The sequence below is a fragment of the Xenia sp. Carnegie-2017 genome, unplaced genomic scaffold (assembly GCF_021976095.1).
Source record: "Xenia sp. Carnegie-2017 unplaced genomic scaffold, XeniaSp_v1 HiC_scaffold_21, whole genome shotgun sequence".
Lineage (NCBI taxonomy): Eukaryota > Metazoa > Cnidaria > Anthozoa > Malacalcyonacea > Xeniidae > Xenia > Xenia sp. Carnegie-2017.
Window position 1 is genome coordinate 1,535,182 of NW_025813484.1, and position 27,472 is coordinate 1,562,653.

General features: G+C 36.1%; 4 protein-coding genes and 2 long non-coding RNA genes across 12 annotated transcripts; 1 reads left to right on the top strand and 5 right to left on the bottom strand.

Annotated features, from left to right (window-relative positions):
- Window positions 1–2,750: 2,750 nt before the first annotated feature.
- LOC124444909 (nmrA-like family domain-containing protein 1) lies at window positions 2,751–4,932 on the bottom strand. The gene is made up of 4 exons (XM_046995597.1): window positions 4,494–4,932; window positions 3,701–3,916; window positions 3,465–3,583; window positions 2,751–3,012 (listed from the first exon to the last, which is right to left on the bottom strand). The coding sequence occupies exons 1-4, from the start codon at window positions 4,861–4,863 to the stop codon at window positions 2,821–2,823; spliced, it is 897 nt and encodes a 298-aa protein (XP_046851553.1). The 5' UTR covers window positions 4,864–4,932; the 3' UTR covers window positions 2,751–2,820.
- Window positions 4,933–5,296: 364 nt separating this feature from the next.
- Window positions 5,297–10,894, top strand: LOC124444910 (peptidyl-prolyl cis-trans isomerase H-like). 6 transcript variants are annotated; one of them, XM_046995598.1, is made up of 11 exons: window positions 5,297–5,376; window positions 5,480–5,544; window positions 5,647–5,670; window positions 5,781–5,825; window positions 6,118–6,160; window positions 6,344–6,439; window positions 6,604–6,636; window positions 6,817–6,871; window positions 6,951–6,991; window positions 7,215–7,316; window positions 10,511–10,894. In XM_046995598.1, the coding sequence occupies exons 1-10, from the start codon at window positions 5,326–5,328 to the stop codon at window positions 7,281–7,283; spliced, it is 522 nt and encodes a 173-aa protein (XP_046851554.1). In that variant the 5' UTR covers window positions 5,297–5,325; the 3' UTR covers window positions 7,284–7,316; window positions 10,511–10,894. The 6 variants fall into 6 exon arrangements, with proteins under 6 accessions (XP_046851554.1, XP_046851556.1, XP_046851557.1 ...); XM_046995600.1 differs by lacking the exon at window positions 10,511–10,894 and adding an exon at window positions 8,666–9,752; XM_046995601.1 differs by lacking the exon at window positions 10,511–10,894 and adding an exon at window positions 8,353–8,654.
- On the bottom strand, window positions 7,715–10,473 carry LOC124444911. The gene is made up of 5 exons (XR_006948051.1): window positions 10,271–10,473; window positions 9,824–9,889; window positions 9,436–9,522; window positions 8,737–8,813; window positions 7,715–8,405 (listed from the first exon to the last, which is right to left on the bottom strand). It is a non-coding gene; the product is annotated as an uncharacterized LOC124444911 (long non-coding RNA).
- A 225-nt stretch (window positions 10,895–11,119) lies between the features above and the next one.
- On the bottom strand, window positions 11,120–14,652 carry LOC124444908. 2 transcript variants are annotated; one of them, XM_046995596.1, is made up of 3 exons: window positions 13,814–14,652; window positions 13,591–13,738; window positions 11,120–13,370 (listed from the first exon to the last, which is right to left on the bottom strand). In XM_046995596.1, exon 3 carries the CDS (start codon window positions 12,423–12,425, stop codon window positions 11,190–11,192), a length of 1,236 nt encoding a protein of 411 aa, XP_046851552.1. In that variant the 5' UTR covers window positions 12,426–13,370; window positions 13,591–13,738; window positions 13,814–14,652; the 3' UTR covers window positions 11,120–11,189. The 2 variants fall into 2 exon arrangements, with proteins under 2 accessions (XP_046851552.1, XP_046851551.1); XM_046995595.1 differs by having other exon boundaries at window positions 13,591–13,743.
- Window positions 14,653–23,338: 8,686 nt separating this feature from the next.
- LOC124444130 lies at window positions 23,339–23,771 on the bottom strand. Its single transcript, XR_006947846.1, has 3 exons — window positions 23,726–23,771; window positions 23,568–23,642; window positions 23,339–23,433 (listed from the first exon to the last, which is right to left on the bottom strand). It is a non-coding gene; the product is annotated as an uncharacterized LOC124444130 (long non-coding RNA).
- Window positions 23,772–25,958: 2,187 nt separating this feature from the next.
- Window positions 25,959–27,262, bottom strand: LOC124444497. The gene is made up of 3 exons (XM_046995123.1): window positions 27,085–27,262; window positions 26,849–26,967; window positions 25,959–26,396 (listed from the first exon to the last, which is right to left on the bottom strand). Exons 1-3 carry the CDS (start codon window positions 27,260–27,262, stop codon window positions 26,292–26,294), a joined length of 402 nt encoding a protein of 133 aa, XP_046851079.1. The 3' UTR covers window positions 25,959–26,291.
- Between the last annotated feature and the right edge of the window lie 210 nt (window positions 27,263–27,472).

The following is a 27,472-nucleotide window of genomic DNA, read 5'->3' on the forward strand; positions in this document are numbered from 1 at the left end:
TTTTCTCAGATTAAGTTCTGTTTGTGACATAATTATTTACAATAAAAATTTTAATTTCTTGAATGAAGTTTATGGATTTTAGCAAAAATTAAATGTTCGAGCCCTTTGTTGCTATAATTTCTGTTACTACAATTGTTTGTCGCATCTCACTAGTGAAGTTTAACCAAAAAGCTAAAATGTAAGGAGTTTGACAATATGTTTGACATAATGACAGAGTTGTTAATTTAATTGAAACAATTTATCAATAACTTCATTCTTTAATTAATTGTAAGTTCATATATTTTTTATTAAAAATAAGACAACAAAAAACATCTTTATTTGTAAGTTAATACAATTACGAATTACATGATAGCCATAGTACGGTGGCCGGTACGGGTCACCAGAAAAATAATTTAAAAAACATAACAAACAATAAGAAAACATCACTCAAAATCATACTACACATTTCAAAATACTCACTACATATTTCAAAATACTCACTACACATTTCAAAATACTCACTACACATTTCAAAATACTCACTACACATTTCAAAATATTCACTACACATTTCAAAATACTCGCTACACATTTCAAAATACTCACTACACCTTTCAAAATACTCGCTACACATTTCAAAATACTCACTACACATTTCAAAATACTCGCTACACATTTCAAAATACTCGCTACACATTTCAAAATACTCACTACACATTCGTCCCAGTCTTACCCTGGTCTGGCCTGCCCGCGGTCATCATTGGTTTACATATACGAAATTGACGTGATGTCAGAAAGCTAATATAAATATACGCTTCTGATGTTACTAATATTTCAGTACGCGTAAGAATATTTTGATGCTATTGTGGCGATATGTTGTCTATGTGGAACTCGGCACATAGACAAACATATCGCCACAATAGCATCAAAATACGATGCGTACATGAACAATATTTCTTCCAGGGATTTCTTGGTCTTGGTTAGACAACACAACATGAGTGGTCAATCTACAGATTGCATGTAGTTGTATTTGTATTGGTGATATTCGACAGTCATTAGTTTAACTAATGCACTTATTGACGTGACTGGTATCGAAGTTCTAAATTTATTGCTTTTACTCGAAATTACCGAACTTTTCATTTTCTTTGGCGTTTCTTGTGCAACAATTTATAGCACTATGTGTAAATTTCCTCTTTGGTTTCCTTGTTATTTTTGTAACGCATCACACAAGTACGTACGCGACATAGCGAATGCAAATTCATATACTCAAATTTTTGCTATTAAAGTACGGACATGTGTCGAAAGCCACTGCAAATACATTTGCTTGCGATATGTAGATCGTCTACTAATGTTGTTGCCCGACATAAGTCCAGCATAACCCTGGAAGAATTTCTGATTAGAGTTCAGCCAATATGTTCATGCTATTATTCCAATGTCCCAATTTGTTTGTCTTGTGAAATGCGGAATTATATATTTAATATGCTTACTTTATGATGTCACGTCAGTTTCGTAGATGGAAACTAATGATGACCGTGGGCAGGCCAGACCAGGGTAAGACTGGGACGAATGTGTAGTGAGAATTTTGAAATGTGTAGTGAGTATTTTGAAATGTGTAGTGAGTATTTTGAAATGTGTAGTATAATTTTGAATGATGTTTTCTTATTGTCTGTTATGCTTTCTAAATTATTTTTCTGGTGACCCGTACCGGCCACCGTACCATAGGAACTCAACATACAATTACAAATAAAAACTTTCAATTACAATTAGGCAGACAAGCAAATAAAAAGCCCCGATTCAAACATTAAATATATAAAAGTAGTTTAGTCCAAATTCTACACTATTAACGTCTTCATCTGAAGAACGTTCTTTACGCACAGTAGGTCGTTTTATTGCTTCTAACAAATCCATTGACCATTCTAATAGGAAACTCTTTACTAGAATATACAGAAATGTAATCACACTAAATATATTTATTACCTTTGTATTAGTCCTAAATTATAAATTCTTAGTGCAATTGCCGTTCAATGTAAGAGACGTTCTAAACATGGATCGCGCATACAATTCAAGGCAAGAAACTATAAAACCCGTAAAATTATAGTTGACGAACGTATTTTACAACAAAACTGTTTCTCACCTCATGTCCTTGGTATCCTGTCCGATGGCATCGAAAATTTTGTCCATAAGTGAATTTACATTCGTCAAATTTTCGAAAAACAACTCTCCTTAATATTAACATATACGTATTCTGGCCAGTTTATCTGTCTGGAGTAATAGCGGACGCAACGAATGCGCATTTGAGAACTGGGTGCAAGTGGGGGACAGATTTTTCGCTGAGTGGCGCTTCTGTTACGTATCTATTCTGTGCTTGTATAGAGCCCTACCCTTAACATAACCACAGGAGTTGCGTCATTGTATTACCAAACATGAATAGAGCAACCTAAACCTTACTTGCTCAAACACGAACAAAACTTTGCACAAGAGATGCAGGCTGACATCAAGAAACCTTACACAAATTGAAACAATGACGCTGAACATGTTTAGCAAATTAGTCATCGTCATTATTGCATGAACAAAACATTTTAAATGATTATTTTCAAGCGGTGATTATCCAGTTGGTAATGTGTCGTTGTTTCAATAAAAACATTAAACTTTGCTATTGTTTCGCAGTACGAGTTCCCCCTGAGTTACGATGAGTAATGACTATGTCTATAATCTTCTAATGAAATGGTCTATGCTCAAACTGCTCTAATTAAACAACGTTTCACACAGAATGCATTGAAAAAAATCTATTCAGAATGAAATGAGCCGTACACTTTCAAATTCTAATTTTCAGTAAAATTCTTATAATAATGTTTCCAGATTTGCTTTATGTTCAACTACAAATTGCTCCCACGTTTTTGCCTTGGGATTCAAAGTTTTCGTGAGTTCTATATCACGCTCGATTCCTTTCTGATACAGCTTAAACATGGCTGCCATTTCCTCTGCACCAGGAAATCCATAGTCCTGATCTTTGTCGGTCTTTGCTTTTGCATCCTGAGATAAAAAAAAGATTAAGTTGAAGGACATTTCGACCTCTAAAGATAAAGCATCAATTTTGAAACTGTTGATATCAAAATTGAAGATTATGGAGAAATACTATCTCTCTCAATCCAACCTCTATCTTCTCTTTCCGATTTTTCTTTCAGCTTTCGTCACAGCAAATCATTTGCACCCGTCTCTTTCTATTTACTGTATTTTGTTTCACCACCACCCCCCAATTCCATTTCCTTTTTTCATTGCATTCTTCCGATAATTTGTCTTAGGTTTTCATTTAGACGTCTTACAAACGCAGCTCAAAATTCAGTACATTTTTGTCTATATATTTATTTATCCATTTTCGTAATATGTCTGAACAATCTTATCCTAGCTTCTCTTGCTTTGTCTCAAGATTCTCGACTAACAAGTGACGTTACCCATAAAATCATCTATAAATAAGGTTAAGTTACCTTAAAAACACGAGGTGCGAATACTTTGCTATAGGCATCACAATATTGTTGGACAGTGAGGTAGTCCGTAGCAATTCCAATAATTTTCTTGCCGTAGGTTTCTGGGTGGTTGAATACGCCTTGATTAAACAAAAACGCGAGTTTATTGACACAGGGTGCCTGATGAATTGGTAACTAAAGAAAAGTGGAAGAACTTCATTTGACCAAAGACTAGCATGCACTTGGTATATTCTTACTTGCGACACATTCTCCACAATCGTTTACGTCTATTCCATACATTGGCTTGCCTTCCATGGGTATGCTCAGCTCATATGTACCATCTTCCTGTTTCTTTGGCTTCCAGTTTGTGAGAAAATTGTTTAAGTAAGCGGATAAGCGGATGCTGTTCCAAATCATCGATCCAGCCTTTTCCATTAAGTAGTCTTCAACCTTTCCTTTTGAATCAAAATGCTCTGTGGAGAGTCAATGTGTGTCAAGTGAAAAATTTTTATTAACGTGCTGTCACGTTAGAGGAACCCTTATATTTTAGTGAACATATTAAAGATTCAACATTTGTTTCATGTCTAAATATAGAACTATTTGTCTGAAAACAAAGTTTTACTCAGTTCATTGCTATCACCTCTTGCCAGCTGGCGCTGGGAGGGAGGGCGGGGTATACTATTTTCTTTGCCATTCGACACCTCTTTTATCCGACTTCCATTTTGTTATTGTCACATTTGCAAAGCAATTAATTATGTTGAATTTAATGACGATCGAAAACGAATATTGCCTAATCGACAATATTTGTAATTCAATGTGGAGAAGTTGTCCATTTTCTGGTCATTAAATAATGGAAGAAAAGTTACTGTTGTGGAAAAAATATTTGTGGAGGCTGAGGTATTATCATCAATATCATGCATAATTTGACAGTGGAACAGCTTGAGTACTCAGGCACGCTCTAATAAATATTTCTTGACAATAAGAAGAGCCTAAATTGCTTCCATTCGTATTAGTGTGATGAAAAGAAAATCAGTATGCAGTATCGCTTACCCACTACAAATCCATACTTTTTCTCTGCGCTTTCCAAACCGCTGTAGATCAAATGTTTGACACCTTCGTGCAAACAAACATCTACAGCACTTTTACCCTGTCGTGTTTCTTTTGCGCCGTCCATGTCTTCCCAAAAGTTGGTGACGAGAAACACTCCGTAAGAACCAGATATTGCTTTATGAAGGGAGTCTGTATCGTCTAAACTTGCCTGCACCATATCTACACCTTGCGAAGCTAGTAATTTAGACTTTTTGCTTTCTAGTGACCGAGTGACTCCTCGAACCTTGAATTTCCCTCCAGCAAGTAAGGCCTTTACTACGGAACCACCTTGGGCGCCAGTTGCACCAAAAACAGTGATGAATTGAGACATTTCTCTCTTGGTTGTGATTGTTTTGCTGAAGCAATTCTGTTTACAAGTGGTCGACACGTGAATTATGCAATTGTCTTTGTTTTTATCAGCGCTTGAGGGCTGCTGACTTTTATCAAGATTATGCAACACTCAAAGTCATTAGCTAATGTACTTGAAGTTCAAGCGTGGGGGGAGGGGAGAAAGGACTGGAAAAGTTGGGGAACGTGGACGTGCACGAAATATATGTTTCTTCCTGCTGGTTGTTGGGAGGTTCGTAGTGAAAAACTACCTTTACGAGGGCTAAGGCCAGAGGCCAAAGCAATTCACGCTGTAAAATGCATGTCGATTTGGTTTGTTTTGAGACAAAAATTGGATTGTTTACTACAAACGTCACTTCGTCTAGCTCATGGTCTCGATGGTAAAATTCTTATGAGGTAAAATCTTACATGAAGTAAAGAGTGGGCGCGCGGCAACAGTTTCAAAATGGCTGCCGTCAACCCAGTCGTGTTTTTTGATATATCTATTGGGGGACAGGTTTGAATAACTTTTTATTTGTAATGAACGTTCATTTTTTCTTTAAAAATGTTGTGGCATAGCTAAAACATCGAGAATTTTTTTTTAATTTTTTTTCATTTAGGATGTTGGAAGAATGAAAATGGAGCTGTTTGCCGATGTTGTGCCAAAGACTGCCGAAAATTTCAGGTGAAAAAGTCGAAAAAAGGTTTTGGGTGAATGCCCCGGACCCTAGTTTTATTTTTTCTTAATGTGGAAAACTATTGAGTATTTTCATTATGTTTTTTTCAGGCAATTTTGCACCGGAGAATACAAGTGAGTCACCATGACAAGCTACAATATTTTGAGTATTTTGTGTTAATTTATATAAATAAATTTCTCGAGACTGCATTTTATATTAATGATGGTGAATTGTGATATTTTAGAAAAGATGGTGCTCCTATTGGTTTTAAAAATGCCACATTTCACAGGTATATATGTACTTGTAATCTCTTGCATTGATATCTTAATTCACTTTTACATATTTTTATGTTGTATCGTGTTATATCTATTGTATTGTGCTAGGATTTGACTAAAAATTGTGTGTATTACTAGTGAACCAACTAAGCCTCTCCTGTTTTGACATCATTAAAAATTGACATGTATATTCTTGGTAAAATTGCATGGTTGCCATTTTTTGTCACTTTCTATTGCAACTAATCTTTTTAATTGAATATATTTTGTGCTTATTGTGCTACTAAATGAAATTATGTGTATGTTCAGGGTCATCAAGGACTTCATGGTGCAAGGTGGAGATTTTATTAAAGTGAGTTGATTTATTGTTGGTAAGATTTGTAAATTTCAGGAAAATGTAACGGGTTTAAATAGTTCATAGGCAGATTTTTAAATGAAAAATTTCATAATTGCTCAATCACTTTAATGAAATTCCTGTGAAAAAATGTGAAATTTATTACAACCGGCCTGCTTTATTCTGCCTATTCAATTCCAGGGTGATGGTACTGGAGTGTCTAGTATTTATGGTGGTGTTGCATTTTCTGATGAGAACTTCAAAGTAAAACATGAAAAGGCTGGTTTACTCTCAATGGTGTGTACCTGGAGCAATCTTTATGATATTTGATGTATATATGTACTATGTATTGTTTAAATATTTGGATTGCAACTATGTTTTAAGAATTATATGTAAATATGCATGTGATGTCTTATTGAATTGATGGTATAGACATGTGATTTTTTTATAACTATTTGCAGGCTAATAGCGGACCTCACACTAATGGCTGTCAGGTATGCAAATAGAACTATTTTAGGCTTTCAGCATAGACCAACTGTTTCTGCAAATTTATTTCAATCATTTCAATTTGCTGTATAGTCATTCAAAATATTGATTCATTCAGATTTACTTTCCTATATTGATATCAGAAATGACATTGTACACTTTTCCATTAATCTTTTGTTTGTTAACAGTTTTTTATAACCTGTGCAAAATGTGATTTTTTGGATGGCAAACATGTTGTTTTTGGTAAGTTTTTTGAAGGTATCTATTTGTCTATACATTGTGCTGTAATGTTACATTATTTAAATGATTTTTGCACATTAAGGAAAAATCGTTGATGGGCTGCTTGTAATGAGAAAAATTGAGGTTGGTTTTTACGTTTATCTCGTTTGTCTGTATCACGAAAATATATTTATAAATTGAATTGGCTATCCACATATTTGCATTCAAAGTGATTGGTTTCATCTTAGATGAAAATTCAAGCGCGATCAAAGATTTGAAAAAGATACGACGTCCCGAAATTCGTCATTTTTTATTTCACCCGTAATGTCACAATTATTAGTACAATTTTAATGTTTCTTTTATTTAGAATGTACCAGTTGGACCAAACAACAGACCCAAACTACCAGTGGTCATATCTCAGTGTGGTGAAATGTAGCATCCTTGGTAAAGGAACCTTGATTTATGCATGGTAAGCGTATTTTCATTTGTATGGAAAAGAATTTTATGTTGAGTTTATGGATGACCTCTCTGTAAAAGTGAAAAAATTGGCTTGTCAACGAGTGGAAACAATTGCATGTGGAGCGATTAGATTTAGGGCTGTAAAACATTGATCCTTAAGGTAAAAAATCAGCGGTGTTTGTATGTGCTTAAGGAAGCTTCTTTAGTAATGAAATGAGCGGTAATGACCGAGATCTTGTGAAGTGGTTCATTGTTAAGCAACAGTTTTACGCATACCGTAGTAGTTACCCATACGTAGTTCTGCTACATTGTGCGAGGCATTTCACGTGCACAATTAGTTTTACACATTTTTGTGTAGTATTTCTGCTGAATCACGTGTTTTTCCAAATAACAAAAACTAAGAGAAACTCTTGATATACATGTTTTTACTTAAGTTATAATAAAATTTTAAATTACATCATTTGCTCTAAGGCGTGAATCATATATATACAATACAAGGAACGGTCATATTTTCTGTTGCACTACATCAAATAATATTGTTAGATTTATCAAATCCACATAGTGACTTTAGTCATATTTTATTGTACATAATACGGCTGTTTCCGTTTGACTCTGGAATGTTGTTATACTATGTTTAAACAATGCTTCAAAATTGGAATTACGCTTCTAAGATTTTGGATTTTCTACTAGCAAAAAGTGAAAAGAAAGCGTTTTCTTTTTAAAATTCAAAAGGCTCAAATATTAAAGAAATATTGCTTTTGGCACTTCATGTATTTAGTTTCATACTCCTACCAGTCAAACTTAAAAAACCGCATTTGTTGTGTCCTCTTTTCTTTCTATTCAGTGCAGAAAATTGTTACAGAAATTTACTGTAAATTTGCGCGTGTGGTATAATATGTGGTATTGCCAAATACATGCAGTGTAATCTATAGTAGCTACTAGCTCTTTAATATTGGCATGGCGTAGGCGAACAGTCTTTTCTGTGAAATCTTTTCCTTCCTACCAGACAGCGCATTTGTTTTTTGGATTCATTTTACTTCCTTCAGGACAATTGAACGCTTTGGCAAAGTAGTGGGAATTTGATAACGTACCTATAACTCTGGATTAAATGGAAAGATTGGATATTGATGCAAACATGAATTGAAAATGTAATAAGCCTTAGAGTAAGGTCTTTGAAACAGTGCATTTTTCAAATGTTTAAGCCAAAAGATAAAAACTGAATTTTTGGCAGTCAATGAAAACTGTAGGTTTAACGATACTTTCATTGTCAGTATCGTTTTCATGTTGGTGTTCTCAGTGAAGCAAAGTTGGAAAGGGGCTATTATTTGAAATGCAGTTTATTTGTTTATGTCTATTCAGTTGTAAAGACGAATAAACCCAGCTCAAATTTAATCTCAAGAACAAAGTGGTTTATCGTTATTGCATGATACCTGTATTTGCCTGGGGTATGAACGCCGTTTTCAACTTGGAGTATTGCTGTTTGTCGTCGAAATTTTCCGCACCAGACCTGGCGAAAAGTCAGCAAAAAATTTGTAAATTTGAATTCATCAATGATTGTTGCATTCTGGACAGTTCCTGATATTAAAGTTTTAACAACTGTTGCAAGAGTGACAAATAAAAAGTTTAGAAGCTACCATTAAATCACCCGTGGGTGTTGGAAATTGTTAATGTATGAAAGCTCCTTCTACTGTACGAAAAGTCACCTATAGCAGCTACCATTAAAGCACTCATGGATGTTGGAAAATGTGATGGTTTTAAAGTTCTAGGAACTATAGTCAGGAATAGAAGCTAACGATAATTTACTCGTGGATGTTGGAAAATGTGATGGTTTTAAAGTTCTAGCAACTGTTGTCACAAGTAGAAGCTATCAACAAATTACTGGTGGATGTTGGAAAATGTGATGGTTTTAAAGTTCTAGCAACTGTTGTCACAAATAGAAGCTATCAATAAATTACTCGTGGATGTTGGAACGTGTTATGGCCTGAAAATATGAACATTTGCAAAAGTCAAGAAGCTACCATTTAGTCACTCCCGATAAAAGGAAACGTTCTGGCAAAAAAATTCTTGCACAAGTAGCTTTCTAAATACACCGGACAACAAGGCAATGTAACCAAGCTATTTGCTCTTACCTGTCCATATCCAATGAAAAACAATTGATCGTTGGTTACATTTATTCCTGGTAGCACTGGCAGTTTGTTTTTGTGCAATTGATAAGCCTGAATGGAAAAGATGAATTTTAAGTGAACGAAGTGCATATTTATTATTACATATGTAACAAAAATAATGACTAAATTATCGTCAGGATCATAATGACACGTGAGGCTGACAAATCTAATTTATGGTTTATTTGTCTAAAGATTTGCTATTTTTTGTGTCAGCGTCAAAAATTCTCATTTCTGTAACGTTTGTGGAACAAACAAAAGCGATGCTACTAACAGAAAGGGAAGATGCTGTTGCAGTTTGGTTATTGCTATTGCCTGATGAATGTGCTTTGTATTAAACTAATAATAGCAATACCTGAAACGCCTGCTTCAGCCCGCCATTGTCAGCTATATTTTCACCTAGCGTTTGCTTTCCTTTTATCTGTAAAAGCATAGATTTTATTGCGAAGTAAGATTAAGCACTTTGATTCACATGAAAAAGGTCTATAAGGGAGAAGGTTATAGTTGAAGTTTAGGTTCAACTAATTTTTTATCGAGAGGGTTTTTGTGAGGTGCTTGCTGAGTGGAGGGTCGTCCCTAGACCATGGAGAGAGGTTATTCATACATTCATTTGAGCCAGACTGATTTCTTTTGAAATTGAATTGCTTAATTCCTTAAGTTAATTGCTTTAAAAAGAAGTCAGTTGGGTACAACTGAATATATGAATAAACACCCCTTCGATTAACGTTCTATGGAGTTTGAACAGATTTTGATGGACCCATATATATATAGTAAGTAAATACTTTCAGAATTCAGAACGTACATTTTCTCCAAAGAATTTATATTTTGAGTACTGTTTGACGAGGCATTCTGTTTTGTTTTTGAATTTTGAAATGGAACTATTGCTCCACCATTTTACAAGATTACCAAACTTATTGAAACGCCGTCCTTAAAAAATGTAAATATAGGTATATCTGTATTTTCTTCCTAATGTTTTTTGAATGTAGTTGAGGATCAATGGACCATTTTCTTATTTGATTTCAGTGGTAAAATTTGTGTTTAGGGAAAGTGCAAAGCTGGGAAAGTGGTACACGCCTAAAACAGACAAATATAAATAAACCTTGGTAGACTTTGGAACCTGGAATGCTTGAATGTTTTTATGTATTATCCGAGTAAAATTTACTAGCTAAGTTTCTAAAACAACTGAATTTGCAATAATTATGAGGCTGAACCGGCTGTCAATCTATTTAATTGATGCTTACCAATATAGTTCTATCATGTGTGCATTTTTCTTAAGCAAACTTTGCACTAACAGTAAAGTTAGAATTCATTTTCAAAGATATATTAACCAAGTTGATAAGAAAAGAGATGTTTATTATTGAGATTGCTTTAACTTTATTTGCTATTACTATACACACAAAACAAAAATAAAACGAAGAAATTTGTATTCCATACTTTAAATCACAAACAGTTGCTTAGTCAGCATATCATAGACGTGAGATGAGCGATAAGAGAGAGGGTTAACATGTTTAAATGCATTGTATGTCATATTAAGTTACTTTGAAATCCATTGTTTTCGAAACACTGTAACACGCATGAGTACAACTGATCCCCCCTCCTCCCCCCCCCAAAAAAAAATTATCAATCTTCCTACGTCCATGTTGCAGGTAATTCTCATTTTTTTCATGCAAAGTTACAACTAATTAATTATATAATCGTGTTACTGCTGGTCTATCATTTGTTTAACTATGACCTTCTGATATTTCAAATATTAGTTTTTGAAGTTCCAACGTTATATTTTCTAACACGTCTACCGTTTTACTTTTGTTACGTAGGGATAAGTACTGCCTTTTGAGAAGCTCAATGCTAATACTACCCACATCCCTTAACATATTCTTACAAAGCTTCGCATTTTCAGAGGTTGGCATATCATTATCAATTATATCTTCAATGAACATGCGGAAATTGGCAACTGGACGTTCATATTTTTCAAGAAAATCCTGATGATTTAGAATATTCTTGTCGGTACAAAGCTTATAATTTATCATTCTTATGGAATGCAACAATCCTCCACCTGGTGGTTCATCTCCGATAACTTTCCAAAGCTTATTAATTTCACGTAACACCTCATCATTTTCTTTTATCAACCCCTCTTCAATTAGACGAGTGGGATTCAAAATGTCGGAATGACTGTTAGTAAATTCCAGTGTCATCTCTTGTCCATATTTTGGGTATTTGAAATATTTAAGGTACGGGATTGCATTTTCTATTGCAGCATTGTCAGGACAAATCTTTGGTGGTTGATTTGCAGTGGGTGAATGGCTTGATTCACCTGTGGTAGATTGCATTTCAATACCTATTTCAGTCTGAGCTGGGTCGAAATAGTTTTTCACTTTTTCAATAATATCTTGTTGATGTTTTGGCACAAAATTGTACACGTAGTCCCCCATTTCATTGATTTTGTTTGAAAATTCACTCTTGATATCATCTGGGCATGCTTGATTTTTCAAAGTAGAATATAATTTAATTCGCAGGTCTAAGATGAACTTTATTATTTCTTTAACATCTGAAAGTAGGTCATCCCTGGGGTCTGATTCTGTAGCCTCTCCAATAGATTCATGATGAAATTTTCCCCAATTTTCTTTGCGACACATGTATACCAAAACATGAAATTCTTTCAAATCATTAACTATCGTCCTTTCACGCATACGCAATATGTCAAGACTTTTTTTCAACTTATGGAACTTGCTTTCCACATCGAAGAAACGGTCACCCAAATTTTCCGCGATCTTTTCTGCATCAGCTCGCTGCCTGTCTTCTTCTCGCAGCATTTCCTTTTCCCTTTCTTGTTTGCGTATTTTACTTTTTTCCCACCAAAACCGAACAAACACCAAAGTAATTATGGCCAAAATAGTTTGAATTGGAATGCATAGTATGTATATCCAATCCTTAACTAAAGAAAGATCATTGACCGCCATTGTTAAAAGATTATACCTCCGCCACAGAATAGATACATACAGAAGGGCCACTTCGCGAAAAATACGGTCCTAAATTTTAATGCGCATGCGCCACTTCCGCCATGTTGGCAGCAAGATAAACTTGCTACACTAAATAAGGGTAGCAGTGTACAACTCAAAAATCTTGGCGTTATTACTTGAAAAGTTGAAATATTTATCCTGAGACGACCAAATCAAAGCTGTGCTGAAATGGGAACATACAATCAACATATTTTTATGCTTTTTCATGTACAACCAATGTGTACAATTCTATCGAGACCTGTATGAGAAATGCTGTGCCGTGGCCGTGTGGTCAAGGTTATTCGTATTTATTTATTTGTAAAGAACGGAAGCGGAGAAGCGCTCAACGAACGTCTTTAAATCAGAAACAAGAAGGAACAATGTGAAATTTATCAACGGACAGGCTACACTAAAAAGATATTTCGTATGACATTGGATTTGGTGCTTTAGAATTCAGACAAATTTAGTCATATCCCGAACACTCGATAAATGTTCATTGAGAAATTGCAAACTTGTGCAATTGTATTTAATGCCAATGCCATATTGTGTTGGGAAAATTCTTATATTGTATGATTGTAGCTAACTTCCAGATGCTCTTAACTATATGTTCCTTATATTTGTCATGTTTTAGATAATTTAAAGTATTGATTCCGTTGTAAGGAAATAAAATTGTCCTCTTGCTTCTATTAATATATATATATATTGTTATGTTCGTTACATCGCTGTCGCTGCATTAATTTTCAGATTAATTTTCAAGTTAAATATGCTGCACAAATATTCAGCCACACCGCTGCTACATCGATTTGCACATATTCATCAATTGGAGCACAACCACCACCAGCCTTGAGTACAGCTGAGTTGCTTTTCAAATTTGATTCGCTTTTCGATTGCGTCAATAGTTCCACACTGAAATCAGCAAAAGAACAAAGAAGTGCAATAAGCAACAGCAATAATCACATTGCTTTTCTCAAAGCAATGTCCTTTATCAGGGAATCAAAGTGGTAAAAGATGGTAAAAACATCACAGGCAGAATCAAATCACTGAAGGGATGGCTTATATCTATAAAGGCCATTATCTGTCTCTGGACCTATCTTCATGCCTCACATAATTTTGCATTCTTGCTTACCAGAAGATTAAACACAGATGCTCTAGAGAATTTTTTTTGGAACAATACGCCAGCAAGGAGGTAATTCTGACAATCCTACGCCAATACAATTTATCAGAGCTTTTCGAAAGGTTTTTTTTAGTTCACTTTTGACCTCTTCCAAAGGAAACTGTTCTAAAGATATGGACACTCTGCTAACACAATTTTCAAAAAAAAAGCCCAAACCATTTAGTATGCCACTTACCCATGCAAAAGCTCCAAGTAACTCACTGTTGATTGGTGAAAATGACTACCGAGAACAAAATATTGGCAACAATTTATTGCTCTAAAATGCTGTTGCCTATGTTTCAGGATATTTGCTAAGCAAAGCTTTCAAAATCCACAGCTGTCTCCAATGTAAGAACGTTTTGACTTCAAATAACATCAACAATAATGGTAATTTGCTTTGCTATTTCAAGGCATATAAAGAACTCAACTTTGGTGGGCTGACTGCTCATTCATCGTGCTATTTAAATTACATTATGCAACTTGAAGACACCTTCGTGGATTGCTTCTCAGTCACAACCAAAAATCTGAATGTTGGAAAGAGCATCTTGAAGAGTCTTAACATGATACCAGTGCCATTCCGTACATGTTCACAATTTACACTGCAATATTTGGTCAAACTTTTTTTAAGAATGCGAATTCATTACGGCATCAAATTTGCAAATCGCGAGTTTTCCTCTTCTAATAAAAGATCGCGGAAGTACATTAAAGTCAAGCATTTGTAACATTCTACAAACTTACTACAAGGAAAATTCCATAGACAAAGTTGATAATCCTTTTCATTCTAACTCGCAATACAAGCATAACCATGATTGAATGTTGGCAAGTTGGCAAAAGCATCAGACCACAATAACAAATTTTGACTCTAAAACGTGTATTCTAACGATGCGATTCGACCTAAGTTGTCAAAATTACCTTCTTTGACATTACTTGTGATGGCATACACAAAACAAAAATGGAATAGCCATATAATTATCGAGGACGCGCCGAACTGTTTCTCATTACTATATTTTCTATGACGAGCTTGCTGGAGTTATCTTGCTGCCAACATGGCGGCGATGCCTGATTGCGGGCTAAAAGTTGACAACAAAATCTTCAAAGGTTCCGACGAGAGTGGCCTTCTGTATGTATCTATTCTGTGCCTCCGCTGATCTTTATAGTCACTGAAGTGATAAACACTACATATTGGTCAACATCGATACCATCGTGTCCAATGCTTGTGTAGAGCCCTACCCTAAACATAAACCACAGGAATTACGTCACTGTATTACGAAACATGAATAGAGCAACCTAAACCTTACTTGCTCAAACACGAACAAAACTTTGCACAAGAGATGCAGGCTGACATCAAGAAACCTTGCACGAATTGAAACAATGACGCTGAAAATGTTTAGCAAACTAGTCATCGTCATTATTGCATGAACAAAACATTTTAAATGATTATTTTCAAGCGGTGATTATCTAGTTGGTAATGTGTCGTTGTTTTAATAAAAACATTAAACTTTGCTATTGTTTCGCAGTACGAGTTCCCCCTGAGTTACGATGAGTAATGACTATGTCTATAATCTTCTAATGAAATGGTCTATGCTCAAACTGCTCTACTTAAACGTTTCACACAAAATGCATTAAAAAAATCTATTCAAAATGAAATTAGCCGTACACTTTCAAATTCTAATTTTCAGTAAAATTCTTATAATAATGTTTCCAGGTTTGCTTTATGTTCAACTACAAATTTCTCCCACGTTTTTGCCTTGGGATTCAAAGTTTTCGTGTGTTCTATATCACGCTCGATTCCTTTCTGATACAGCTTAAACATGGCTGCCATTTCCTCTGCACCAGGAAATCCATAGTCCTGATCTTTGTCGGTCTTTGCTTTTGCATCCTGAGATAAAAAAAGATTAAGTTGAGGGACATTTCGACCTCTAAAGATAAAGCATCAATATTGAAACTGTTGAAATCGAAATTGAAGATTATGGAGAAATAATTAATGATCTCTTTCAATCCAACCTCTATCTTCTCTTTCCGATTTTTCTTTCAGCCTTCGCCACAGCAAATCATTTGCACCCGTCTCTTTCTATTTAGTGTATTTTGTTACCTCCCCCTCCCATTCCATTTCCTTTTTTCATTGCATTCTTCCGATAATTTGTCGTAGGTTTTCATTTAGACGTCTTACTAACGCAGCTCAAAATTCAGTACATTTTTGTCTATATATTTATTTATCCATTTTCGTAATATGTCTGAACAATCTTATCCTAGCTTCTCCTGCTTTGTCTCAAGATTCTCGACTAACAAGTGTCGATACCCATAAAATCATCTATAAATAAGGTTAAGTTACCTTAAAAACACGAGGTGCGAATAATTTGCTATAGGCATCACAATATTGTTGGACGGTGAGGTAGTCCGTAGCAATTCCAATAATTTTCTTGCCGTAGGTTTCTGAGTGGTTGAATACGCCTTGATTAAACAAAAACACGAGTTTATTGACACAGGGCGCCTGATGAGTTGGTAACTAAAGTTCAAGAACTTCATTTGACTAAAGACTAGCATGCATTTGGTATATTCTTACTTGCGACACATTCTCCACAATCGTTTACGTCTATTCCATACATTGGCTTGCCTTCCATGGGTATGCTCAGCTCATATGTACCATCTTCCTGTTTCTTTGGCTTCCAGTTTGTGAGAAAATTGTTTAAGTAAGCGGATAAGCGGATGCTGTTCCAAATCATCGATCCAGCCTTTTTATGAAGTAGTCTTCAACCTTTCCTTTTGAATCAAAATGCTCTGTGGAGAGTCAATGTGTGTCAAGTGAAAAATTTTTGTAATAAAGTAAATGGTTTGAACCCTGGAGTATCGTTACATGATTGTAAATGTAGATCGTCCAGGTTGGTATAGTCCTCAAAATGACTCTGACTCTGACTACCGCTAAGACTGTCGAAACGTCAGTCAACAACAACAAAAACAGTCCTTCTCAGGACTATACCAACCTGGACGATATACATTTAGAAACATGAAAAACTTTTATTAACGTGCTGTCACGTCAGAGGAACCCTTATATTTTAGTGAACAAATTAAAGATTCAACATTTGTTTCATGTCTAAGTATGGAACTATTTGTCTGAAAACAAAGTTTTACTCAGTTCATTGCTATCACCTCTTGCCAGCTGGCGCTGACGCTGGGAAGGAAGGGGGGGGGAGTATACAATTTTCTTTGCCATTCGACACCTCTTTTATCCGACTTCCATTTTGTTATTGTCACATTTGCAAAGCAATTAATTATGTTGAATTTAAAGACGCTCGAAAACGAATATTGCCTGATCGACAATATTTGTAATTCAATGTGGAGAAGTAATCCATTTTCTGGTCATTAAATAATGGAAGAAAAGTTAGTGTTGTGGAAAAAATATTTGTGGAGGCTGAGGTATTATCATCAATATCATGCATAATTTGACAGTGGAACAGCTTGAGTACTCACGCACGCTCTAATACATATTTCTTGACAATAACAAGAGCCTAAATTGCTTCTATTCGTATTAGTTTGATGAAAAGAAAATCAGTATGCAGTATTGCTTACCCACTACAAATCCATACTTTTTCTCTGCGCTTTCCAAACCGCTGTAGATCAAATGTTTGACACCTTCATGCAAACAAACATCTACAGCACTTTTACCCTGTCGTATTTCTTTTGCGCTGTCCATGTATTCCCAAAAGTTGGTGACGAGAAACACTCCGTAAGAACCAGATATTGCTTTATGAAGGGAGTCTGTATCGTCTAAACTCGCCTGCACCTTATCTACACCTTGCAGCAAAGCTAGTGATTTAGAATTTTCGTTTTCTAATGATGGAGTGACTCCTCGAACCTTGAATTTCCCTCAACGACGTAAGGCCTTTACTACGGAACCACCTAGGGCCTCAGTTGCACCAAAAACTGTGAATTCCATCTGATACTCTATCATTTCTTTAACTATATGCTCCATTTTATCCAAAACTTGTATTTGCCCCATTATTTTTTTCAAACTGTCTACCTTATCCCTTTCTTCAAGCAGGAATGAGAACTGCTTTTTGATATTCTTAGCCTCTCTAATCACACTGCTTAACATTTTCTTACACTCCTCCACATTTGCAGAAGTATTCTTACCAACTCTAATGAATTTGCAGAAATCGTCCAATGAACCTTTACATCTATTAAAAAAATCATGATTTTGATTTTGATCAATCTTATAAATTACCATTCTCATGGAATGCAACAATCCTCCACCTGGTGCTTCATATCCATTAACTTCCCAAAGCTTCTTAATTTCATCTAATAACTGCTCATCATTTTCTTTTATCACTCCCTTTTCAATTTCTTTCATGAGATTCAAAATGTCATCATTAATTTCAGCAAATTTCATCATCATGTCATCTTCTCTCCATGTCATCTTCTCTCCATACTTTGGGTATGCGAAATATTTAAGGTACGGGATTGCATTTTCTATTGCAGCATTGCCACGCCAAATCTTTGGTGGTTGATTTGCAGTGGGTGAATAGCTTGATGCACTTGTGGTAGATAGCACGTCAATAGCTATGTCATTGGCTGCTCTCTTTGTTTCATCTTCACTTGTCTGCTGTTTTCTACTGCGTCTTGACAAAAGAGATTGTGACTGGTTTTGAAGACCAGGGTTTTCATCAAGGCTTTCATGCTGTTCCTTTGGGTGTTCATACTCTGGGAAAGTCTGAGCAAAGTCAAAATATTTTAGCACTCTTTCAATAACATCTTGTTGATGTTCTGGCACAAAATGGTACACGGATTCACCCATTTCATTGATTTTGCATGAAAATTCCTTCTTGATATCACGTGGGCATACTTGATCTTTCATGATATAAAATAAGTTCATTCGCAAGTCTAAGATAAACTTTATTATTTCTTCAACATCTGAAAGTAGGTCATCCCTAGAGTTTGATTCTGGAGCCTCTCCAATAGGTTTACGATGAAATTTTCTCCAATTTTCTTTGCGATACATGTATATCAAAACATCAAATTCTGTCAACTCATCAAATTCTGTCAACTCATCAAATTCTGTCAACTTAACTATCGTGCTGTTACGCAATATGTCAAGACTTTTTTTCAACCTATGGAACGTGTCTTCCACTTTGTAGAAATGTTTACATAAAAAGGCCACGATCTTTTCTGCATCGGCTCGCTTCCTGTCTTCTTCTCGTTGGGTTTCCTTCCAGACTGGAAAGTGTGCAAACTGCGCAAGCTAGATCAATTTTTTTTAGAAATTTTGCGCGGCGGATTTTCAATTTTGCGCGGCGGATTTTCGACTTTGCGCTGCGAAGCCATAAAATATTCGCGAGATGCCAGTTTTATTTTTTCCGTATCACATTCCATTTTTGATAGTTTGCAATTGCAAATAATTATGAAACATAACATAAAAGATGATACATGTGTATAGCTGTAGCTTACCTTAAGTTGGAGCTTGCAACTCTCCTTTTACAACGTGAGGATGTGTCATGTGTAATCACAAAAAAATGCCACTTTACCTTAGGTATTATGTAACGAGTCGAACGACCAACGTACCACGTATGTTTATCATTCATCTGTTTCATCGTTTCATCACAGCGTACACGTTACCTTAGGTATTATGTAACGAGTCGAACGACCAACGTACCACGTATGTTTATCATTCATCTGTTTCATCGTTTCATCACAGCGTACACGTTACCTTAGGTATTATGTAACGAGTCGAACGACCAACGTACCACGTATGTTTATCATTCATCTGTTTCATCGTTTCATCACAGCGTACACGTTACCTTAGGTATTATGTAACGAGTCGAACGACCAACGTACCACGTATGTTTATCATTCATCTGTTTCATCGTTTCATCACAGCGTACACGTTACCTTAGGTATTATGTAACGAGTCGAACGACCAACGTACCACGTATGTTTATCATTCATCTGTTTCATCGTTTCATCACAGCGTATGATACGATAAAAGGTAGGCACCAAATAAATTTGATTTACTGACGTCGTCAAATACGTCGTCAAAAAAAACAAATCAATCAGGAACCATCTTTTGTATAATCAGCAGCCAGATTGTGGAGTAGAAGGTTTTTCAGTTAATAATAGTTTATAATCAGCCGGCAGATGGTGGACAAAAAGGTTTTCAGTTAATAATTGTTTATAATCAGCAGCCAGATTGTGGAGTAGAAGGTTTTTCAGTTAATAACTGTTTATAATCAACAGGCAGATGGTGGACAAAAAAGGTTTTTCAGTTACTAATTTCTTATAATCAGCAGCCAGATGGTAGAGTAGAAGGTTTTTCAGTTAATAATTGTTTATAATCAGCAGGCAGATGGTGACAAAAAAGGTTTTCAGTTAATAATTGTTTATAATCAGCAGCCAGATTGTGGAGTAGAAGGTTTTTCAGTTAATAATTGTTTATAATCATCAGGCAGATGGTGGACAAAAAAGATTTTCAGTTACTAATTGTTTATAATCAGAAGGCAGATGGTAAGCAGGGGAGGTTTTCAGTTGATAAATATTTATATTCTGCAGCCAGATGGTGGACAAAAAAGGATTTTCAGTTAATAATTGTTTATAATCAGCAGGTAGATGGTAAGCAAGGGAGGTTTTCAGTTGATAAATATTTATAATCTGCAGCCAGATGGTGGACAAAAAGGTTTTCAATTAATTGTTTATAATCAGCAGGCAGATGGTGGACAAAAAGGTTTTCAGTTAATAATTGTTTATCATCAGCAGCCAGGTGTTAGACGAAAAAGGTTTTCAGTTAATTATTGTTTATAATCAGTAGCCAGGTGGTGGACAAAAAGGTTTTCAGTTAATCTTTGTTCATAATCTGTAGCCAGGTGGTGGACAAAAAAGGTTTTTCAGTTAATCTTTGTTTATAATCAGCAGCCAGGTGGTGGACAAAAAAGATTTTTCAGTTAATCTTTGTTTATAATCAGCAGCCAGATTGTGGACAGAAAAGGTTTTCAGTTAATAATTGTTTATAATCAGCAGGCAGATGGTAAGCAAGGGAGCTTTTCAATTGATAAACAATTACGATCTGCTGCCAGATTTGGATTGAAAACTTTTTGATTATAACTGCACGAAGCATACTGGTTGACGCTTGACTAAGGTTACAAGAGGAAAGGTAGCTTAGGGCGTGATGTTATGATGCGTTGCAAAACCTTGGACATCTCTCCTTCGTGTTTTGCCATGCTCGTCGGTCTCTAAAACAGGAATCATATGTCTGGACAAACCACGTTCCTTGTCCCCATTGATGTAAAGTTTTGCCATTTCGTTCAGTGCTGCGTCGCATTGAAGTACAGATGGTAAACTCCAATCAACTTTAGCACGATTCATTAGCACTTTTATGCTTTGCCCACCATCCATTTCTTGCTTATCCACCACCCGGTAAAAAGATTCGGCAACAGCCTCAGTTCCGCATTTCGCATAAAATATGTCAAAGACGAGACAAAACTCTTGGCCGACAGCTGAATAAAATGAGGAATCGTTATATAAAGATTCAATAACGGCCTCTTCTTTAAAAGAACGTCAATCATTTTACCATTGTTGAGCGTCACTTCGAAGACCTCAGAAAGGGTGAACTGCCTTGGTGTACCTTCTTGGAACCTAGTCACAAAGACTCCTTCCTCGAAAACCACATCCTGCAAGGAAAAATTCCTTCGTCATAGAGAGATCTTCTTGAAAAATTAGGGAGTGAGTGTGTAGCATATCACCCCAAACAACGGCAATGAGTGTTTTCTTTAGACGCCAAAACACTGTGGATGATAGCTCGCTACAAAGCTCAAAATTCTTTTCAGAAACATGTGGCATCTGAGAAAAGTTTACACATCGTCTAAACTCATTAGCTCCAAGTTCAGAAAACTCCCTGTTGTTTACTGGACTTTTTTCTTCCGAACGAAAACCGCATAAACCACGAAAAAGTCGTCCAAAGTCAAAACACTTTGATAGCATTCTGTTGAGGTCGGAAAAGCTATTGGTGTAGCGAACATCAATCTGACTAATGACATCCGCAGCCAGCTTCTCTAGATCATGAACACTGTCCTGCATTTCTCTTGCTACCCAATCCACTGGCACTTTACCGTCGCCTTCTCTAACGACAAACCAACCAGTTTCCAACTCACTTTGCCCAAAGCGGTAATCTCGAATTTCATGAACTCGCTGGCTTAATCTTGGGCAAACAAAGTCATCAGGATCAATTTTAGATACTTCCTCGATGTAACGTTGCATCTGTCGTTTTACCAAAGGAACATGAGAGCACAACTTCCAACCAGGATACCACTCAGCCTGCGCTTGCAGCATCAGGACGACCAAGGGCCACAACAAATCGAGTACACCAAGCAAATCATGGACAAAGTCTTGACCACATAACTTGTAACCCATCTCTTCTCTATTGTCGTGGTCCTTGAAAGTCTCGATGTACACTTCCAAACTATCTGCAAGATTCTTTAAAGATAGATAGCTGGAGCTCAAAAACCGCTGATGTGCAAATGCGTTGGTTACTCGAAACGGAAGATTCAAGTCCTTAGCAGTATGACGCGCTACGCTGTGCATTTTACCACGACTAAAAGTTGATGATAAAGTGCAATCCTTCTCAGCAAACGATCAACGAAAGGCGAGTCCTTGAGCTGACTAAATACTTTATCTAACCAATGGGCAGGGTCCCATTGGACAGGCCACCAGAATCTTTCTTTGCAGGACAGATCATCATGCAAAAGTTCAAATACAGGCTCGTTCATGCCTGCAATGAACGGCTCGTTGACGTATTGTCCATCCATCACTCGCCCTTGCACTTGCAGTAGCCGATTATCCTTAATACCAACATGCACGTCAAGATCTTTAAAAATGGATGCAGCTAGAGCATCACCTGTACCACCAGTTGCATCAGAGTTACTGTAAACCTCCCTTGCGTCAAGGACAATGCCTCGGCGACTACCATTTACAACTGGACAAACGATAGTAACCTGATTAGTGATGCGATGATTGGTAGATTTATCAGCTGTAACATAAAAATGTGGGGGCATTCCTGTGTTTGGAAGAGGGGTAGAAAGAAAATTGGCTGCTCTCATGTCAAGTAAGCACATGCTGCTTTGATCATGTCTGGAAACAATTTTCGAGAATGACAAAAATCGAAGTGCGGTACTCAATGTGGGATTGTATGTAGTTTTTGAACTTGTTGATTGGGCTGATTTAGGGTTACCACTCAACTTTTGTGCCACCTTAGTAGCAATTTTTTTCGCAAGTTCGTCCACATCAAATGGCAGGTCGCCTTGCTCACTTGATAAAATTGAAGGAAGAAAAATTCCAAGCGAGCTTTGATAGCTAAGACGGCTGGGTTTTGAGGCAGCCTTACTCGTCTTACTTACTGCATTAACTCTCACAATCTCTTCGCTGTAACAATGAAAGTGTTAAAAAGCCAACATTAAAATTTTCTTGCAAACTGTGTGAAAAGTATATGTACTAAGAAATTCAACAGAAGACGTTGAAATACTTAATGATTTCATCGTTAATATTAAACGACTTAAGAAATTTGTAATGTAGAAATTACTTATCCGAACAAGTGAATTATTGGAAGCCTTGAACTAAAAGTCAACACTTTCAACCACTATGGCATAAATTTCACAAAATATCGTGACAAAATGTCGTAAAATCTGATACTATAATGCAAGAAAAATGCCGTATTTCACTAACAAACCTCTCATCTTTTCATCGGTTTCCTCCCAACTTTCAGATTCACTGACACCAGAAACGATTTTGCACGAAAGTTCGTCAGTTGCATGTCCAGCCGTATCCTTACCAAGCTCTCTGAAACAATTTAATATTCATAATTTTAAAAAGCTATCACTGTATATGTAAAAGAAATGTATTATATAACATGTATGCAGTTTGTGATATTCGGTTATTTTATGGTTCACGCAGGGAATGAGCAATTTAGCTACCTTTCATCGACTTCCATAATTTCTATCCGTTCTCCCATTCCGTCGCCACCACACTTTTGTTGCACTTGGCTTGTACTGAAAATACAATTAACATAGAAAACATACACAATGTAAGTGCAGTTCTCAATTTGGGAATTGGGAACTTGATTTTCATTTACCTAGCCGATTTAAGCATTTTGTACGCCTGTAGCGCAGATTTAGCAAGAGGGAATCTTCTCTAATAGCGTCATTTGCTAAGGTCTTTTCGCCCTTGTCGCTGTGAGTTTTAAATGGTTTGCTAGAGAGGACTTGTTCCCTATGGCAAGCCAAAATTTGCGTTTGCCTTGCCTAAAACAAAGTAAGCAAAAGCCTATTGGGGTTTTCTCGTGTCCACTCTTTGCTCGCTTTGCTTCTGGTCCTGTTTTCTGCTGCTTGCTATGTCTTTTAAACATGTTGGCAAACTGAAACTCTATAACACACAATTTTATGGTTACAAATGTGTCGATAGCCAATCTTGGTTGTTTACTATTGTTTTTAAAACCCACTGACAATGTCATGCCACTTTTCTTTGTGACGCAAACACGATCACTCTTACACACGACTAACATTCTAACACTAGATAATTGTTCTGTTACCTTCCTTAGACAGTGTTTGCTGCTTATTTTTAGCCACTGCTGCTGTCTCAGTTTTGCACAGCCACTACACAAGACCTGGGCACCAAAACCTTCATCATCACCTGCTGATGTTGAGCAAGGCGGAATTGCGTGGCACGTTTTTGCAAACTTTGCAAAATGGCTTCCATTTCTTCTTGCATGAAACGCAAACTAGTAATTAGGCAACAACAATGAAAACATAAGTTAAGATAATGTAATGAACGTTTTTGGTATCAAAGGCAAGCAGCACTAGTTTTAGCAACACACAAATGTTGGTTTGGTACTCTTAGTGAGAAGTGAATATTGTCGAGGAATCACCGAATCAGCTCCTGCAATCAACCAATGGCTGATATATATTGTGTATATTGTTGTTAGGAAAATTTTCGGCTATTGTAACGCGTGAATTTACCTGATTTAACTGCTTGAATCTCAGCCATCTAGTAAAATAAATAAACAATTAGATAAAAAGTTTGTCAAAAATCTCGCTTTATCACCAAACAATAGCGAGCTAAGCCCTGTTAGTTCGTTAGCAAACCGGTTTTAATTATAAATTGCTTCATTTATCAATATGTTTTATGTAAGGATTGTGAATTTTATTTGTCTTAAATGTATTAAAACATGCTTTGTAGTTTGTAATACAAGAAATCCTTTCGTACCACTACTTTTAGGTTACACAAAAAACATAACTGTTAAATAATAACTTGTTTCCCGGGCGTTTAGTGTTAGAAGCGTTAATGCTTTCAGAATTTTTATCATTTGTAATTTTGTATCAGTACTTTTGATTTTACTAAACCATTACGTGTACTCACCTTACAAATTTGAACACCCCAAGTTGGTTTAATTAAATAAATATCACGTATCACCGTAGAATACACCGAAGAATCGATATGGTTTGCCTTGAAGTCACTTAAAAAGAGAAAGCTCGAAAACGAAAGCAAAGAATGTGTAGTTGATCTGCTCAGATGTCATATTTCTAGTCATCAAACGCTTATTGGCTTACCAACCAATTAACGGAACTTGCCTGTCAAAACAGCTTGTAAGATTGACATTCAACAGGCAACAATTTTTTTCAACGGAAACAACAGCGCTGCAGCGCACATGTGCTGATATTGCGCAATAATTTCTCGCGCTGCGCGGCAAATTTCACAAATGCGCGGCGAACAAAAAATTTTTTAAAATCTGCGCGTCAGGACGCGCATTTCTCCCGAAATTGCGCAAGCTAGATCTAGGTTGCGCAAGACATACTTTCCAGCCTGGGTTTCCTTATCTATTTCTTGTTTGCGTAAGTTATCATCGTCCCTTCTCTATTCATCGTTCCTTCTTCTATTGTCCAACCAAAACCCAACAAACATCACACTAAATATGGCCAAAATAGTTTGAATTAAAGTGCATAGTATGTATATCCAATCCTTAACTAAAGAAAGATCATTGACCGCCATTGTTAAAAGATTATACCTCCGCTGATCTTAATAGTCACTGAAGTCATAAACACTACATATTGCTCAACATCGATACTCTCGTGTCCAATGCTTATGTAGAGCCCTACCCTAAACATAAACCACAGGAATTACGTCACTGTATTACGAAACATGAATAGAGCAACCTAAACCTTACTTGCTCAAACACGAACAAAACTTTGCACAAGAGATGCAGGCTGACATCAAGAAACCTTGCACGAATTGAAACAATGACGCTAAAAATGTTTAGCAAACTAGTCATCGTCATTATTGCATGAACAAAACATTTTAAATGATTATTTTCAAGCGGTGATTATCTAGTTGGTAATGTGTCGTTGTTTCAATAAAAACATTAAACTTTGCTATTGTTTCGCAGTACGAGTTCCCCCTGAGTTACGATGAGTAATGACTATGTCTATAATCTTCTAATGAAATGGTCTATGCTCAAACTGCTCTACTTAAACAACGTTTCACACAAAATGCATTAAAAAAATCTATTCAAAATGAAATGAGCCGTACACTTTCAAATTTTAATTTTCAGTAAAATTCTTATAATAATGTTTCCAGGTTTGCTTTATGTTCAACTACAAATTTCTCCCACGTTTTTGCCTTGGGATTCAAAGTTTTCGTGAGTTTTATATCACGCTCGATTCCTTTCTGATACAGCTTAAACATGGCTGCCATTTCCTCTGCACCAGGAAATCCATAGTCCTGATCTTGTCGGTCTTTGCTTTTGCATCCTGAGATAAAAAAAGATTAATTTGAGGGACATTTCGACCTCTAAAGATAAAGCATCAATTTTGAAACTGTTGATATCAAGATTGAAGATTATGGAGAAATAATTAACGATCTCTCTCAATCCAACTTCTATCTTCTCTTTTCGATTTTTCTTTCAGCCTTCGCCACAGCAAATTATTTGCACCTGTCTCTTTCTATTTAGTGTATTTTATTTCACACCCCCCCAATTCCATTTCCTTTTTTCATTGCATTCTTCCGATATTTTGTCTTGGTTTTCATTTAAACATCTTACAAACGCAGCACAAAATTCAGTACATTTTTGTCTATATATTTATTTATCCATTTTCGTAATATATCTGAACAATCTTATCCTAGCTTCTCTTGCTTTGTCTCAAGATTCACGACTAACAAGTGACGATACCCATAAAATCATCTATAAATAAGGTTGAGTTACCTTAAAAACACGAGGTGCGAATACTTTGCTATAGGCATCACAATATTGCTGGACGGTGAGGTAGTCCGTAGTAATTCCAATAATTTTCTTGCCGTAGGTTTCTGGGTGGTTGAATACGCCTTGATTAAACAAAAACACGAGTTTATTGACACAGGGCGCCTGATGAGTTGGTAACTAAAGAAAAGTGCAAGAACTTCATTTGACCACAGACTAGAATGCACTTGGTATATTCTTACTTGCGACACATTCTCCACAATCGTTTACGTCTATTCCATACATTGGCTTGCCTTCCATGGGTATGCTCAGCTCATATGTACCATCTTCCTGTTTCTTTGGCTTCCAGTTTGTGAGAAAATTGCTTAAGTAAGCGGATAAGCGGATGCTGTTCCAAATCATCGATCCAGCCTTTTCCATTAAGTAGTCTTCAACCTTTCCTTTTGAATCAAAATGCTCTGTGGAGAGTCAATGTGTGTCAAGTGAAAAATTTTTTTAATAAAGTAAACGGTTTGAACCCGGAAGTATCGTTACATGTTTGTAGATTTAGATCGTCCAGGTTGGTAGAGTCCTGAGAAGGACTGTTTTTGTTGTTGTTGACTGACGTTTCGACAACCTTAGCGGTAGTCA

What these genes read in the sequence shown, in the direction of transcription:
- LOC124444909 (XM_046995597.1), bottom strand. Translation starts at nt 4,863, where the DNA reads ATGTCTCAATTCATCACTGTTTTTGGTGCAACTGGCGCCCAAGGTGGT. An exon ending in TTGTGGAGAATGTGTCGCAA is followed by an intron (nt 3,584 to 3,700) that starts GTAAGAATATAC and finishes TGTTTAATCAAG; the next exon opens with GCGTATTCAACCACCCAGAA. An exon ending in TCGCACCTCGTGTTTTTAAG is followed by an intron (nt 3,013 to 3,464) that starts GTAACTTAACCT and finishes TTTTTATCTCAG; the next exon opens with GATGCAAAAGCAAAGACCGA.
- LOC124444910 (XM_046995598.1), top strand. Translation starts at nt 5,326, where the DNA reads ATGGCTGCCGTCAACCCAGTCGTGTTTTTTGATATATCTATTGGGGGA. An exon ending in ATATATCTATTGGGGGACAG is followed by an intron (nt 5,377 to 5,479) that starts GTTTGAATAACT and finishes TTTTTCATTTAG; the next exon opens with GATGTTGGAAGAATGAAAAT. An exon ending in AAAAATGCCACATTTCACAG is followed by an intron (nt 5,826 to 6,117) that starts GTATATATGTAC and finishes GTGTATGTTCAG; the next exon opens with GGTCATCAAGGACTTCATGG.
- LOC124444908 (XM_046995596.1), bottom strand. Translation starts at nt 12,425, where the DNA reads ATGGCGGTCAATGATCTTTCTTTAGTTAAGGATTGGATATACATACTA.
- LOC124444497 (XM_046995123.1), bottom strand. Translation starts at nt 27,262, where the DNA reads ATGGAAAAGGCTGGATCGATGATTTGGAACAGCATCCGCTTATCCGCT. An exon ending in TTGTGGAGAATGTGTCGCAA is followed by an intron (nt 26,968 to 27,084) that starts GTAAGAATATAC and finishes TGTTTAATCAAG; the next exon opens with GCGTATTCAACCACCCAGAA. An exon ending in TCGCACCTCGTGTTTTTAAG is followed by an intron (nt 26,397 to 26,848) that starts GTAACTCAACCT and finishes TTTTTATCTCAG; the next exon opens with GATGCAAAAGCAAAGACCGA.